Raw genomic sequence first — 17,202 nt, forward strand, 5'->3', positions numbered from 1 at the left:
TTGAGTGCTGATCAGATGTTATAAGCTTAGTGTTAGCCAGAGGAGTGTCTGGGTGTTTTAAATGTCGACACCCTGATCTATCTGTCATTTAGAAATGTGTTGTAAGTGAACCATTTGTTTCAAAATTTCCAGCAAATATCAACACTATTTTACAAAATCCTGGCTAAAATCCTGGTTAATTTTACTTGATGCAATATTCAATTGAAGAAGCGAAGTTAGAAATTTTATAGCTTCCCAAACTTGTGTTAAAGGGAAGGTACACGTTTGGTAATTACTCAAAACAAATATTAACTTAAAAACTGACGGTAGTGACCATTGTGAACGACTCCCTCTGAAGTAGCATAGATGTTGAAATAGAGGTAATTTTTCACTAAAATAAAAAAAGACTTCTAGCTAGAAGTCTTTTATTCCTATCTGAAAGCACACAATTCGTCCAACAGGGGTGTTTTTTCTTTCATCATTTTCTCCCAACTCCAATTGAGCTCAAATTTACACAGGTTTGTTATTTTATGCACATGTTGAGATACACCAAGTTAGAACACTGGTCTTTGACAATTACCAATAGTGTACCTTCCCTTTAAATCTGTACCTAAAATAGGCCCTACAAGTATAATCACCCATAGGGCTGTCCCAGTACATGGGCAGGGTCAGGGGTGCAGTAGTTAAACATTTGGGTTGGGACATTAAACCAAAATAGACTTGTACTTGTAGTACCCTTGTGCAACAACATATCATTTTTTCACTATGATTTTAATCCATATTGTGTGGTGTACAATTGCACTAAACGATTGTAAAGAATGATTGTAAAGAATAATTGATATAATACTGCATGTGTTACTGAATGGTCTTTGCGCCGCTGAGATTAATTAAAGCCTGAAGGTCAACCCTATTTACACAGTGTGTAGATATTACAAAGAACGAGGCCCCCTAACACATTGACAGTTCTTACATGCTTTCAGTAACACTGAACATACAATGTGGTGTAGTCGATGCTGTGTGAAATGAACATGGCAGGTATTGAAATAAGTAAGATAAAAAATAATGTGCACTTTATTTATAAGAGTGCCTAGAGTAATAAGATGTTAGAGACATAGTACGGGTTCAATACACTGATAGTGTGACATGTTTAAATCCTTTTTGCTGCCCTTTTGTAATTTATGTTAAATGCTCAATCAGGACAGGAAGGTCCTTCTAGATAGATAGATAGATTTATTTATTGTCCACGTTAAAAAACATAGAAACTTGACATCCACTGGCCAATTACAAGTATAAACAATTAATATCAAAACTATTAAAAATTACAAAATAAGTTAAGTTAGAAATACAAAGCAACAAAATACAAGACCCGCTCACTAAAAAAAAAATGCACCAGCCAAAACCGGTCACTAAAGAACATCAAAACACCAACAGGCTGGGGGAAACAAAACCCAGTCCTCCTACCCCCGTGTAGCCACCCATGATCAGCTAACGCTGCCCCGACCAATCCTTTCCAACAGTGCGAACACTACATTTAATACACGACCATGGTAAAAATACTAACACTTCTGTTACTTGCACATTAAAAGCACATTGTTCACTTAAAAATAAATTATTTCAGATGCAGTGTTATGTGATGTACTTGAATCAGATTAGACAGGTACTTTGGTCTTTTAAGGGCTGGGTAGTTTTACCTTATGAAAGGGCATAGCACTTCCATCAGGGAATTTAACATTACTAGCAGACGTTTCAGGAGCATCAAGGATTTCATTTTCTCTGGTGCCTCCATTGAAAATGAGATATATCGGGTCTGCCTTGTGTTAATTGCAATCAAGGTACTGTACATTATGCAGAATTTCTGTCTAGAAGTTGATTTTGTTTTAACTCAATTCATAGATAATTTGATTCATCACATACCTGGAATTGCAGAGGCAAAGCAATTTTCACCGAGAGAAAGAAGAAGACATTGCGATCGATAAATATTTCTTAGGGCCAACAATTTCAATGGAAGGAGTGGCTTCCTTTAAACTGAAGACCTGGATCATGAGTGAATTCTGTGAAAACGTTATTGTATTTGATGTACATCTTGGATGGGGTAGAGATCAGAGGTGCCATAATAGACCCTTCCCATGAAATATGTAAATTGCACATAGCGCCTGCGCACTAACATTTTGGTTGGCAAAATGAGGGAACATCGCGCTGTTTTGTACATGGCTAATGGGTGCGTGACGGACACGCGATTGCGCGTCTGCTTAGCGCACAACTCTATGGCGTTTGCCAACCAACAGGGTCTGTATGCATGCGTGAATGTGATTAGCATATTTCACGGGAAGGGTCCATTATGTGGTACCCTCATTTTCAAATATTAAAATTGATATATATTATTAAAATTGACTAATATTAATTGATTTCAAGTCCAAGTGATGAGGTAAACAATTGTTTTAATGGAAATATTTCAAATTGTTGTACAGCACTGACCTTCTTTATACACAAGAGACCGTGGTGGCCACAAGCCACTTGTACCAAAATGCTCATTGCTACAAGTCACTTGTACCAAAATGCTCATTGCTACAAGCCACTTGTACCAAAATGCTCATTGCTGAGCTAGAAACAGTCGCAGGATTTGACCACCTTCCACTCAACCAAACTGTCAAAAGTAACGATCATGCCCTGCCACAAATTCCAATTGATTCCCATGTTGATATAGCTTCTACTTTAAAGGCAGTGGACACTATTGGTAATTACTCAAAATAATTATTAGCATAAAACCTTTCTTGGTGCTGAGTAATGGGGAGAGGTTGATGGTATAAAACATTGTGAGAAACGACTCCCTCTGAAGTGCCATAGTTTTTGAGAAAGAAGTAACTTTCCATGAATTTGATTTCGAGACCTCAGATTTAGAACTTGAGGTCTCGAAATCAACCATCTAAACGCACACAACTTCGTGTGACAAGGGTTACTTTTCTTTCATTATTATCTCGCAACTTCGATGACCGATTGAGCTCAAATTTTCACAGGTTTGTTATTTTATGCACGTTAAGATACACCAAGTGAGAAGACTGGTCTTTGACAATTACCAATAGTGTCCACTGCCTTTAAAAACACAATGTTTCTTCTATTGTTTTTTTCTGACATTCTTCCTGAGAAAAAAATTAGTCAAAAATATAAAAAACAATTGGCATGTGGGGGCGCAAGATGATGATTATGTGTAGAAACAAATGATCTCTAAAGGATTAAAACACTGAGTGGTTGTTCAATGCTTGCATGTGAATAAATTTAGGGTTCCTGCTTATCATAGTACACATTTGGTTTACTGGGCTGAAAATCAATCGAGCAGTCCATAAAGAATTTAAACAGAATCAAAGCTAATATAAATCAATTAATAAACAATACTTACTATCTGATCGTTTGACTGATTGCAGTAAAACATTCTGGTCTTAATAAATTCTGTCAATATTACCTAGAATAATTCTGATAAGAACTCCTGTGTGTTAGGACCCATGCCTTTTAGTGGATCAGTTCAAAGGGCACCAAGGCAGTAACAAGGAGCATAGGAGCAATTGCTTCTGTTGCCTCCACGAAATATCACCTATCGGCTGGCTCTTTGGCTCTATTGATGATACCACTCAATTTATTACTGTGCATTTTATTTTATGATGAACAGTGAAGTGAAAAAAATTAAAATATTTAATGGATGCCGAATGCCCCTTTCCAGTTGAAATTCAATTAATGATTTCACACGACGGAGTTCCACACTGCGGTCAATGTCAAACTGCTAATGGTAAGGACTTGTTTCTTAATGCAATTCAAACACTGTTTCTCAATCTGCACCAATGTGACTCTGCACTAGGAGTTTTATTTGATAAAATATCCACAAAGTAGGATTTGAAACTTTGTATGGTGAAAAAGAAAATATAGTAAGGTTTGCGGTAACACAATGTAATGATAATCTCTAAATGAGTTGGAGTGGTTGTGAAAAGAACCGTTGGTTTCAACTCGACGTTTCGATCAGTATGCTCTGATCATCCACTGTTAATGATTCATGGTCCTCCAGAATGCTCTTTCAAGTTGATCACTAGAGTCATGATGTGAAAGTTAGAACTTTGTCTTGGATACTATTGGATCAGATTTGCTTGTACGCCCCTTCTTTGTGTTCTGTAGTCAGGTAGTTGCATAAATGCAAAATTTCCCAAGTGATGGTTTTGGAGACGACATCAAACGAAGTCCTCAGCAAACTTAAGTTTCCCTTTAAAGGATGACATCTTAGTTGGTCACATTTTCAGTTTGAAGTTCGGAAATGGCTAGAAGGGTTCGCCTGGAGTTGTAACAGAGAATCATTTGACCCTCACCATAAGCTGGTACCCGCATGGGACCATCTAATTACAAGCGAGTGCCAAGTTTGGGGAAGCCTGGAACGAGAGCCCTCCGCTTGAGTGATCTGAAGGCGCTGTAATTGATACTCGCTCCCCGCGGATCCTGGCTGTGAAATGGCCAGGCGTCTTCAAGCATGAATCTTTAATGGAAATGACTAAGAAATAGTGGAGAGTAGGGTCGGTGTGAGTCGTGGCTGCCTGCGTGTCACACATTATATTACATTAGATTGAGATAGAGATGTGTAAAGATGGTAGTGTGAGGATCCAGGGATAGTGTGAGCGATGGACACATGATCCGGGCGAAGGGCAGTGGTCATGGAGCAAAATGACCCACCAGCGGATACGGTTACCATTCTACTGTTACAAAACAACGGATTAGGTCTATTGGTTTAGTCTGCTTTTCTCTTAGGAATTTGGTCTAAATTGCATCCATAAGAAGGTGGTTTGAGGCAATAATATTGTTGACAGTGTAATAATGCCAAAAACTACAAACTTGTAATAAAAGTTGTTGATACTTGATCTTATATTCAGTGTATTTCTGGAAGCCAACCCGGTTCCAGTTACATACATTGTACAGCTGCTTACAAAAGCTAGAACAACAAAATTTATGCTTATCGGAATAAGGCTATCAGCCAAAACACCATTTCACTGGTATCCCGCACAATGACATGCTATGACGATCATGCTTTTTGGGGTCATACATGTACCTCTAATACTTGGAGCAAGCTACCCACCCACATTCAAGCAGCACCTTCATTGGATACTTAAATAGTTCCTTAAAACCCATCTGTGTTGTCAATCTGATGAGCCTGGTTATAGCGCTTAGAAACATATGTGTTTAAGCGCTCGTTAAATGTTGTAACTATTATTATTTATATTACACACCATTTGATCATTTGCTTTAGAAGGTGTGTTATGAAATTTGATGAAGGTCATCTATTGAAGATTGACTCTTTAAGGTAGCAGTTTATTTTAGGAACTTACTACTTTGGTGTAAATATACTTGTAGTCTTTCGAAACCCCATCAGACAAGTTGTCTCCGATCAACAACACGTTCATTAACCTAGTTCATCTCACTATCTTGAGGAGGCAGTTGCTAATGAGGGACGTCATTTAAGTGTCATTCACAAAACCTCACCCCAACTCTGACCATTATAAGGCAGACTTATTCAATCGTCACCATAACATGAATGGATTCCACATTAAGATTTGACATTTTCTGCTTTACTCTTTAATTGGCACTTAATTTTTTAACATTCCTTTAACATTCTTACATGAAATACTCCACACTATCCTTGAAATGTGAGGCCAATAAAACATTTTTCCATTCTTGTCTAATTCACACGTCATTCTTTAAAATCATTGAAAGGAATAAATTGGTCTGGAGAAGCCTTGCGGTAATTGTGTGAAATCAAGATCGAAATGAGACTTTAAGTCTAACCTTTGATAGTACCCTCAGGAATCGGTCCTCATTGTGAAATTACATTCCTTTGTTTTTTCTTTCTTTGATTGATCCGTTACCGGCTTCTGTAGGCACGGTTATTATACCCAGGCTCCAAGTGGTCTCAAAAGTCTCAACGCCAAGGCCGGAAAAAGATTGATGACGATGATGATCATGATTACCGATGGTCGTCTTCTCATCCCGTCGTTGAGAATTGAAGCTTAATAGATATTTCCGTTCACACCTTTTCAGGCCTGGAATTACACGAAGGCCTTGGAGACCATGGTCTCTGTTGCCCCTGGTTTTGGCCTTGGTGCCCCTTCAGAAGTTCCCCCATTGACTTTGATTTTCTAATGGAAGTGCCCTTTGCAAAATGAAAATGGCCTTGCCCTTTCAACATGTTTAAAGATAAAATTCCAGGCCTGAAATGAGACATTATAAAAGGTTCTTAGTGGAAGGATTGTTAAGTTCTTGATGGAAGATTTTTTGTGTGGAAAAGGGCAACTTTGTTGTCCATTTGTTTGGGTTCATTCTTTGGTTAAAGCAGGCCTCGAAACAACCCATGCGTTCACAGCAATTATAGATGTTATGGTATTTAAGGTCAGGGTTTTTTCCAATCTGTAATCCTACCTTTAAGGACAAACCTGTGGAGATTCTCACTCCACCCAGATTTACATTTTGATTGGTTCACCGACCCTTAATGTATTTCACCTTGATGCTTATTCTATCCCTTGACTATAACAAACCGAACAGCGTACCCTAATTAAATCACGCAATAATGAGCAACTTAACTCAGTCAGAATTCCCTTCCACATCAGCCTCTTTCAATCCTCTTATAGTGTAATAATAATATATAATCACAACGCTCTAGCTTTGAGTTTGCGTTTCCACTCAATCCAGAAGCTTCAACCAAGCTGAGCATCAGGGTTGCAGTCTCAGAGGTAATTACCTGGACATTCAGAAGTCTGTTTTCTCCTTGATGGATGACGAGGAATTAGTCTTGAGTAAGCTGTGAGATTCTCTCAGGCAACTTATGACGTACGTAGGGGTGGGGGGGGGGCGCAACTATATCCAATGAGTTTCAAGTTGACATCTTTACCCAACCCTTAACCTCATGGGGAATTAAATGAAAAATTTTAAATGGATATTCCCCCCCAACCCTGTTAAAAGTACAGGATGGTCAACACTAACAAAATGGTTTTAAATAAATTCTACCAATAATTGATGAACTTTAGGATACAGACAGTACAATTTAACACATTTACAGATGTATTCAGTTATTCATATTAAATGTACAGTCCACATACATTTACTGCATCTCTTACATGTATGAGCTCCTTGCCTGGTGCATGTGTTCCCTCCATCCTACAATCTAGACTGTTTTAAGAGGAATATAAATTCTCACATTCATCTCCCCTGAGTTATTTTCATCTCAAATGTTTTCTTCTTGAAGAACTTACCAAGATAATTATTTTGCTTAGTTGAGGGTACACTTGCATTTGAATAAAATTATAAAATAATATACAAACAATGCAACAATGCACGGTTTGAAACCGTTTTGGATGTATTTACTGACTTAGGGATGGAGCTTAGGGAAGACGCACAGATGAAATTTAGAAAGCAGACAGTAGAAGTGAAATGTGGTTCTAAATTTAACACATTCAGGAATCTTCATTCAGTGATATAGTAAAAACGACCTGATTTCCTCCCGTTATTGAACTCCCTCCCACGAAAGAGTTAGTGTTTAGCCTAGTTTCGTTAAGTTTCTGACATTGATACACAAGATTTGTTTCACGACTGAATCTCAAAACCAGTTAAATGTGTGAGTCCTCACGTATAAAATATACGGAACACAATGTCAGTGTTGTACCTTCAGCTTTCGTCCAAATGTAATTTTCTCGTCCTGTGTGTTGGTGGATCTCTGATGGTGACGTTCATTCCTAATCTTAGAAATCAATACATTATGACTCCCCCCCCCCCCCCCCCCCTCTGTCTTCCCATCTTGCTCGCCTCAGGGTACATGGAGCAGATGAGAAATGGGTATCATAATGTTTAAAGGATGCTCCTTTCGTCTTGCGTTGTGTTTTCGTTTACTCCTTTCCCGTCTGTGATGTCATGGAAGGATAAGGGTTGTTTTGACACTCGCAGACTGTCGGTCGACTGATGGCCGCGTTTCGCACCGATCAAAACAATTAGATCTTGTCTTGCAGACGTGTAATTCCACTCTCACGATCGCTAATTTATTATGAAATATTTCCACTGCTGGCAGGGAAGTGCGTCAGCTAGAGCCGAAGAACGGCAGTGGAAAAACATCTCTGATTGTTTACAAACACTTTGGGAGTATTTGAAATAGTACTGCCTACTTGCTGTACATGGTTGCGTATTTTGCTTTTAGGGTCAGACGCTAGAAGCATGTTTTGATGTTCAAATATACATGTTTAAAACCTTAAAGTGTTGTTAATTGTGAATGGGTGCTTTACAAAAAAAATTGTTTATTTAGGCCTAGATGAATGCTAAAAAGCATAAAACTCTACGTGATTGCATGGTGAAATACTGACTGTCTATTATCACAACATCTTTGCCACACACTTTTAACTTAACCATTAACAGTTTCATTTATTCATGTGTCAGAAACTTTGATAGAATTATGAAATAGGCACTTGTCTCTGCACTTTATTTAATACAATGCGTCATCACTCTGCATCATGAGTAATACACTACCCAAGTTGATTAACTTTGAATTAAACCTTACTCACTAAAAAGTTTCATCGTGACAAACCATGCGTGACCGGACAATCTGCATAAATTCACTATTATCTCAATCATGTTATTCGTCAGAATGAGTATTAGCTGAAAGATTCAATACCTGGCGGCATCGCTCCTTACCCAGCCTCTCCTGCAAAACAAGACTGTGTACAAAAGTCTTCTAACATCAATATAAGGTTGAGGCCTCAATTGGTTTAACCTTTAATTTCTTACAAGTAGCGAAAATCCGGGCTTAAGATGTCAACTCGAGAGTAGAAATCGAGGGGTTGCAACATCTACCGTCGATTTTCTTACTTGTCGATGATTCTATCTATTCATCTCCAACGATTGGAAGTGGCAACCTACTTTGAGTTTGTTGTCATCTTAAGAAAAGGTTCGTCGGGGAGGCGGGAGTGGGGGAAACATCACCCCTTGATTTGTATGTTCTCGTCTTCCATACAGGACGTAAGACTGCAGATGTAGGTACTCAAAGAAGACGAGGAAAAATCAATAAGGCCTCCTCATTCCTTGGTTGACGTCTGGGATTTATTGCTGCAAGGCAAAAATACAGCCCATGAAAAATGGATGTGGGAAGAGGAAGAGATGTATGCGTCTTAGATGGGATGACTTGTCTGTACTAGAGACACAAGCTCTGCTTAAGGACATGCATTAGCTTTAGTGTCTTCTTCACCTGTACATTAGTTGCATAAGGGGGGAAAAGGGCTTTCAGGGACTCATTTTCATACAGGAACTTGGAGAGTGACTTTATACATTTTTAAACAGCTAATTTTTGAGCGTGTTAACGCCGATTTGGGTTTTTTAAAGAGGGCATTCTGCACCGCGATTGCTATAGGAAGGTTTTTGGACAATTTAACTTGGTTGGTATGGTAACAAAACGTACATTCCACCTGGTTTGAGTTAAAGAAATCACTTGAAAAGGTTATTTCAAATAATTGTTATCTCAAATTGAATTTTTACTTTCTGGAACTGAATGTATTTTTCCTTAAATGCTAAAGTTATTAACTAAATTTAAGTGTAAGATATGCATAACTTTCAAACGAGGGCGCTGTGTTCAATCGTTCTCAGTTTGACAGTGCGTATGTTTATTGGTGTGCTTTCTCATTTTGAATTTTTTTACGAGGTGGGAGACAATAATTACTGAACAGTAAGTTTATTCAATAAACCAGGTTACTCAGAGTATTAATTTTGTTCATGGAGCTCAACTTCATAAAACTTGCAACATGCACGTACTTACTACAGTATGTGTACATTCTTTGCATTCTAAGTAGTAGCACGTACGATTGTCACTATAAATTATTGCGTGCAAGTCGATGGTAAGCCATGAATCAGTGCATACACTATACAAAATCTATGCTAGATTGCAAATTATTCAAACACCAAGGACGATAAACACTTTCAGGGATTATGGCATTATTTTATGTGCCATCAAAATAGATTAAAAGTGCAATACACTAGTGTGTTTGTATCCTTTTTATTTGCACTGAAAAGCCAATTACATCTTAAGTGCTTGAATGTGTCTGTTAACTGTTTGTCCATTCCCTAGCCTCAATTTGACTGGCTGTGGGATCTTTCATGTAAGTTAATACTTAAGTTACTCCATAAATGTCTTAAAAGGTCCATGTAAAAACTCTTCGGCTAAGTTTGAATAAGTTAATATTCATTACGTGCCTCGATCAATCATCCATCTTTAAACTACACAGCTTAATTTCCTACCTACCTGTTCCAGAACAAGTGTTTGTGATGTTTTCTTGAACTTGTCAGAGTTAATTTCTTTCCCCTTTTCTTCAATATGGGGCAATGTCCAAGTCTGTGTGACAGTGATTGATTGGCTGAGACCTGTAGGTTATTTCCCCTTAGTACAGGGCAATACACTCTACTCTGATCAGGAAACCCCTAGTGTAGTTTAATTGCAGTTATGGTGTGTTGTGTTTAGCTAAAGGGAATATTAAATTGTACGCTATTATACCCGTAACATCGAGTCATGGGATAGAGGTTTCACGCAATTTGTTTAAGAAAAGTGTTTTTACTGAGTAATGTATTTTACCCATGATCCAAAGTAAGCCTACATGTATACCCAAGTTCTTGTAGCTATCGTTTGGGTTAAAGTGCAGTGAACGATTTCCCTTGTATAGAATAGCAAAATAGTTCACAAATTATATAAGTTGCTACCCCAAATCATCATTTGGTTACTTATAATTTTCGCATTCAGCATGCACAAAACTATTTTTATAGCAAAATATGCAAAAGTGCTAGTCAAAATTGTTCACTGCAGTTGAAAGCTAACAGCATTCAGTATTCACTTTTTTGGGGAACCATAAGGTTTGATGTAGTTCTCTTTTTTAAGAAAAAAAGTAATAATAATAAAAAATAGAGGTGGTATATAGTTTCTTGAAGAATTTGAACTGAATCTCAAACTAATAATTTTTAAATTTATATAGATTTAAGATAGTACAGAGGACACTGGTCAGTAAAAGCTTCACCACCACTGTAGCTTCATGAAATAGACTGTATACATTCAAAACCCAAAATATATTGTATAAACAGTTAAAACTCGTTCCCAGGTTAGTTTAATTGGTCATCCAATTTGATCAATGCTTCTGCCTCATGACAGAGATCATAAAAAGTATCAGCAGTAGGCGTAAATAATTGGGACCCAACAACCATTTACAGTAAATGTCCAGGAGTAGACCTCAAATAGTTTTAGATTATTAACGTGGTGCTCGTCAAAAAAAAGTCCAATTGACATTTAAGTCATGGTTCGTGTCGCGACTCAATCCAACCTGCCTTTCTTTCCTTTTTTGATTTTCTTACTTCATTGTTAAAACCACTTCACTGACGTTGGAATTTTCTTTTTAATTGCTTAGTCTTCCCTGTCGGCATCGCTCTCTCCGTCACAAAGGCATTATGGGTAGCCATGGGCCGTGCCTCGTCCCCGATGCAATCGTTTATTGAGTTGGCTTCTCTTTATTGAAATTTGACTCCCCAAGTGAGAGTGAAAGGGACTCCGTAACGTGATATTAACAAGCACCTGATACTTAGAAACACAGGAAACAGACTACCGAAGAAGAACAAAATTGTCAATGAAACGCTGTTTCAATCTGGTGCCATAGTTTCATTTTAAAAAGCTGAGGTGTTATTCATCTTTTTGTTGGGGTTATTAACGGAATAAGTTTCATGCATGAGTTAGTACGCGCCTTGAGGGAGCTCTGGTTCGGTTAAAATTGCAAAAATCAAAATTATGTGCAAGAGGCCACTGTGATGTTAAAGCAGACATTCATTATATTACATTTATTTAAAGGAACACGTTGCCTTGGATCAGACGAGTTGGTCTATTAAAAGCGTTTGTAACCGTTTGTTATGAAATGCACATGGTTAGAAAGATGTTTTAAAAGTAGAATATAATGATCCACACAAGTATCACTCGAAATTGCACGGTTTTCCTTTTACGTCGCGAACTATCACGGTCGGCCATTTATGGGAGTCAAAATTTTGACTCCCATAAATGGCCGACCGTGTTAGTCGACAGGGTAAAAAGAAAACCACGCAATTTCGAGGCATATTTGTGTAGATCATTGTATTCTACTTTTACAATATCTTTCTAACCATATACATTTTACAATAAACGGTTACAGAATGCTTTTCAAAGACCAACTCGACCGATCCAAGGCATGAACGTGTTCCTTTAAAGTTATGATGAGTTAATCTGAAACATATGATTTGATAAACCTTATTTCTGTGCTATTGTTAATTTTTGTGAGTGTGTTGAGGTAACTGCGTTCAATAAGACAATTTAGATCATGTCTAATTCTTAAGAAGTACTCAAGTTTTAAGACATAAAGTTCTTCAAAAACATTCCCATAGACTTGAAGATTTTCCAGTGAAAAAAAATCGCCTTGTCTACTCAAAGGGAATTTCCAGGCCAGACATGAGAAATGCTGATAAACAAACCAGAACCTTTAAAAAACAAGGACCTCAAACTGTGTTTGTTATTTTCATTTTGATTTTTTAGAAAAACAAAGAGAGGTATCAAGAAAGCGGGAGGCGGGCAGACAAAGAGAAAGTCCAAAGAAACCACGACAACAGAGTAACAACTCGTCCGCATTGATTGACCAGCAACCAAAGCGTTCAGCTTTGATCTCAATAGATAGACTAGCCGTACCATGGAAAACTACAGCATTAGATAGACAACCTAGTGAACAACCTCTGGTCTCTATAGACAGTGAAAGGTAAGAGAATGTCTTAAGAAACTTTCAAGAAACCTTTTAAAATTTTGATGCTTTGGATTTGAATCAGTGTCTTAATATTTGTAACCTTTTAAGTACAATTCCCCGTTAATTGTAGTGGACACTATTGGTAAAATTACTCAAATATTGGCTCAAATTCTCACAGGTTTGTTATTTTATGTATGTTGAGATATACCAAGTGAGAAGACTGGTCTTTGAAAATTACCAATTGTGTCCACTTTCTTTAAATGTGTTTCATAATATTTTGTGTGCATCTTTCATTAGAGGCTTTGTTGTGTGTCATTTGAAATGTTAAGGGAATGTATGTTGTTTTTTAAAAGTTTTTTTTAAAAGCTGGAAGTCCCTGTTATGGTATAGGTTTTGTCTACATGTAGGTCTTCAAATTCATTCCAAGCCCCATAAATCACCCTCATCCCCAACCTAATTCTGTATCTCTTTATACTTTCCTATTGAACAAACCATGCATGGGAAATTTCAGACGTTTATCTGAATTCTGGCTTTTGTCCGATCAGTGATAAAAATGACTCTCATTATATAAATCTGATATAAATAAATCCTGCTCTTTGATCTACTTCTCTAGCACTGAGGACACTGTTCTTAAAAGCTCCTTGGAATCTAGAACTCCAGGGGTTTATCAAAAGGTGGAAATGCCAAAATGTCAATATACCTACTAAAAATTAGTTTTTAGTTTCAGACTTTCTTGTTAGGAATTACACCTATTGGTTGTATAATTATCTGCTTTTATGATTGCTTTGTGTACTATATTTGTTAAATCTATATTAATTTTATTGTGTACCCCAGATGTGGGGCAACAGATCTACGGATCATAGTATGTATTTGCTTTTGTTGTCCCTTGCCCATCTCGGGGTATAATTATTGTCAATGTATTTTGTTTTGTGCTGTTATAGCAAATAAAATAATAACAATTATAAAATAATAGTTCTACCTCCATGCCCTAATAAAAAACTACAGCTCTGCCTGGGTTGAATATTTTATCTCAAAATCAAGACAAACTCCTCAATTATCACTGATCATGCAGCGGCAAAGACAGGTATAAGGGACAGCTTGCCGAGATAGCGATCATACAGTAGCCACTCTAGTTTATTCTTGCCTTATCGCCCACCTATTTCATGAAATTGGTAGCACGTTACTGATGTCACAGTATCATAACATCTTCTCTCATCATCGCTTGCTCTGTATCCCTTCCGTTCTCACCCTTCTTGAAGACAGTCAACGGCTAGGCAACCTGAGATGTCTACAGTTTACACTGTCAATGGAAAAGCGGGTTTTGTTACGGGCGAATTTAACTACTTCCTCCTAGTGTTATAGCTTGTTACTGTGAGGGTCAGGCAGGATAGCTAAATATGTAGTTCTTATGTAAAGTTTACATTCCGGAATATTGTGTTTTCAGAGACTCTGGGATAATATTTTTGTTTTGTTAAAACATCATTTGTGGAGGGAATGGATGCTGGGGTTTTAACCCTAAACCCCCATGGCATCATTTTTGGCTATTAAACCCCTCTTGCTTCCATCAGACTCTTTCATAGTATGGTATCCCAAATTTGTCTAAGAGTGATATGTCTCCCTGCTCAACAGACAAGAATTGTTTAGATTAATTTTTAAGGGTTGAACCTGCGACCTTTGGATTAACGTTAGGCACTCTTACTGTGTCCTAGCTCTGTAATCACCGAGCTCCATTTCCCGCTTTATTTCGTGCATCACCAAGCTAATCCGCCTCCACAGTACTTAAGCAGCATGCAGCATCAGAGTCCAGTTTTCTCCAGAAGACGATCAGAGCATACTGATCGAAACGTCGAGTTGAGCCCAACGGTTCTTTTCAGAACCACCACAACTCATTAGAGATAGTCATTACATGGTGTTACCGCAAACCTTTCTATATCGTATTTCCACCATGCAAAGTCTCAAATCCTTACTGAGCTCTGCAATGTTGGCAGTCTCACTATTTTGTCAATATCTTTGTTCAGGGGTGCAAGTCAGAAGCCATCGCACCAAAATTTACGGTACAACCCAGGTAGTGGCAGCAGAGGGATCACTTTAAGGAGTCTCCCTCAAGTCAATTTTTGTTTGTTCAACCCCAAAATTATATTAAAGTTAGTTTACTCCGTCAGTTTCCCTCAGGAAGAATTTTTTTAATATTATTTTTGTTTTATTAATCAGAATATTGCAATAACCAGGACGGGGCTCAGTGCGCATTTTTTAAGAATACAGTGTATCATTCTGAACATGTTTTGTAATTCAGTGCTATAATGAAATCCGCATTATTTTGCATGATATGTCTTCATCTGCAAACTAGTAGCAAATTCACAAATAACGCTTGCATCAAAGCAAACCATTAATTTGCATGAGTTGTTGTCTTGCAGGTGTCCCTTTCCCTTTATTGATAATTCTGAACTCTGTGATAATGAGTTACAGTGGATTGCTCTTAGCTTATTACTGGCATCAAAGAGAAACGGGGAGGTTATATCCGATAATTAGAATGCTTCATTGGAGTTAAGTTGAGCAACCCTGATGCCATTAGGATTTTAAGTAGGGGGATAGAATTCATGACGATGTTGGAGTTTTTGTTGATGTTTTGTTTTACCTCAACATTATGACGTCAGCATCGACCATGTGAGATGGCGCTCACCAGACAATTTCATTTCAGGATTTTACCAAGACTCTACAGAGACAACACAAATTTATTGACGTCATGGTGACATCATAAGGTGTCTTTTGACATTAAATCAAACTTAAGTATTTGAAAAGTCATTACTCTTGAACATTGGAATTTCACAATCTATACATCATCGGAAAGTTCTTCATAAACTGAACAAACGTTAAATGCAGAGTTCATGGGTTGTACAGATTAAAAGACTCCAAAAGTTCCTGGGGAATTATTAGAAATAGACTATTTCAAGAGAAAAGTATGCATTTGATGTTTTCGATCTCTCAAACCACCCATATATTTTGTAATATAAGTCGATGGTCATCGTACCCAATTCAAAACATTCTTAACTCACTAGAGTAGTTAAGAAAGCATGGGTTTTGTAATGAGATCCTTTATTTTTTACTGAACACTTGAGCGGTTTTTCACCTCCATAAATCCATGTTCAGTAGTTTCCAAGATACTCCTTATTGGCATCTCTAAGTGCCCTGGCAGTGTGGATTAAAGCCACTTGATGTAGCGATGAAAGTGATACAAAATTACAAGTAGGTGTTCTGCTCAGCCAGCGCAGGTTTCAATGATGTGAGTGTGTGAAACGCATCTATGTTAACCGAACCCATCAAGTGCGGTGCGTAATAGATTTAGAATGCTTGTGGTAATCTTGCTGTGTAAGTCAATGCTACAGACTTCTAATGCAGCATGGGAGTGTCTTAATCCTTTCATTTTCTTTTAAAGTCTTTCGTTAGACCGTTTTTCGGTTTTCATGAAGCTAGTTAATTTTGAATAAATTAAAGACTGCCTATTTGTATCTTGCCTTTAAGACTGTACTTCTGTCTTAAAAAATTTCAAGATGCAATGTATGGAATTACTGTATCATTTGAATTGTATTTTCAATTTGCATGACATACTTCCATCTCCAATTCTCACCCTTAAAGCCATTGGACAGATTTACAAATAACTTACAGGGTTTACAGAAGGTAATGGTGAAAGACTTCTCTTGAAATATTATTCAATGAAATGCTTTACTTTTTGAGAAAACATTAAAACAATTATCAATTCTCGATAGCAAGAATTACGGATTTATTTTTAACACATGTCATGACACGAGGAAACATGCGGAAACAAGGGTGGGTTTTCCCGTTATTTTCTCCCGACTCCGATGACCGATTGAGCCTAAATTCTCACAGGCTTGTTATTTTATGTAGAAGTTGTGATGCACAAGGTGTGGGCCTTGGACAATGCTGTTTACCGAAGGTGTCCAACGGCTTTAAACATTTCAAATCTTTGGTACTCCATTGGTCGTCATCTCTTGGTTTATATCTGAAATTTATAGAGTTAACACTGTTCGAGCCTAACACCGTCTGGCCAGTTTTGAACAATCTTACCGTAGTGTGGATTTGTTTTGTAGGATACCAACCATTCAGAAAAGACTAGGAAATGATAAAGGAAAGAAGTTATGTAGACAAATTCTCCTGAAGACTGGAAATCTGAAAAGTTATTAAGAAATCCTTAATTCCTTATTGGCGCCCCATTATGGGTCGAATTCTTCATGCATCATGTGCATAATTGAACACAAAATACATTTATATGTGGGTCAAAGAGTCAATAACGTTACACTCCAATAAGCAGTAAGTGTTTTCTGTTTCAGTCCCCCAGTAGCAATTGAATATTTTATTAAATTTTATGAGATAATGCTTAATTCATGATATTCACCGGTTGGGGGGGGGGGGGGGGGGG

The 17,202-nt window shown here is 37.5% G+C and overlaps 1 protein-coding gene across 1 annotated transcript in view; it reads left to right on the forward strand.

Annotated features, from left to right (window-relative positions):
• LOC139941440 (protein FAM219A-like) overlaps window positions 1–17,202 on the forward strand; it is a 52,283-nt gene that overhangs the window by 3,724 nt on the left and 31,357 nt on the right. The window contains exon 3 of the mRNA XM_071937934.1: window positions 12,566–12,782. Coding sequence (XP_071794035.1) covers window positions 12,566–12,782 — 217 coding nt within the window. The remainder of the gene's footprint in view (window positions 1–12,565; window positions 12,783–17,202) is intronic.

This window comes from Asterias amurensis, chromosome 9 (genome assembly GCF_032118995.1).
Source record: "Asterias amurensis chromosome 9, ASM3211899v1".
NCBI lineage: Eukaryota > Metazoa > Echinodermata > Asteroidea > Forcipulatida > Asteriidae > Asterias > Asterias amurensis.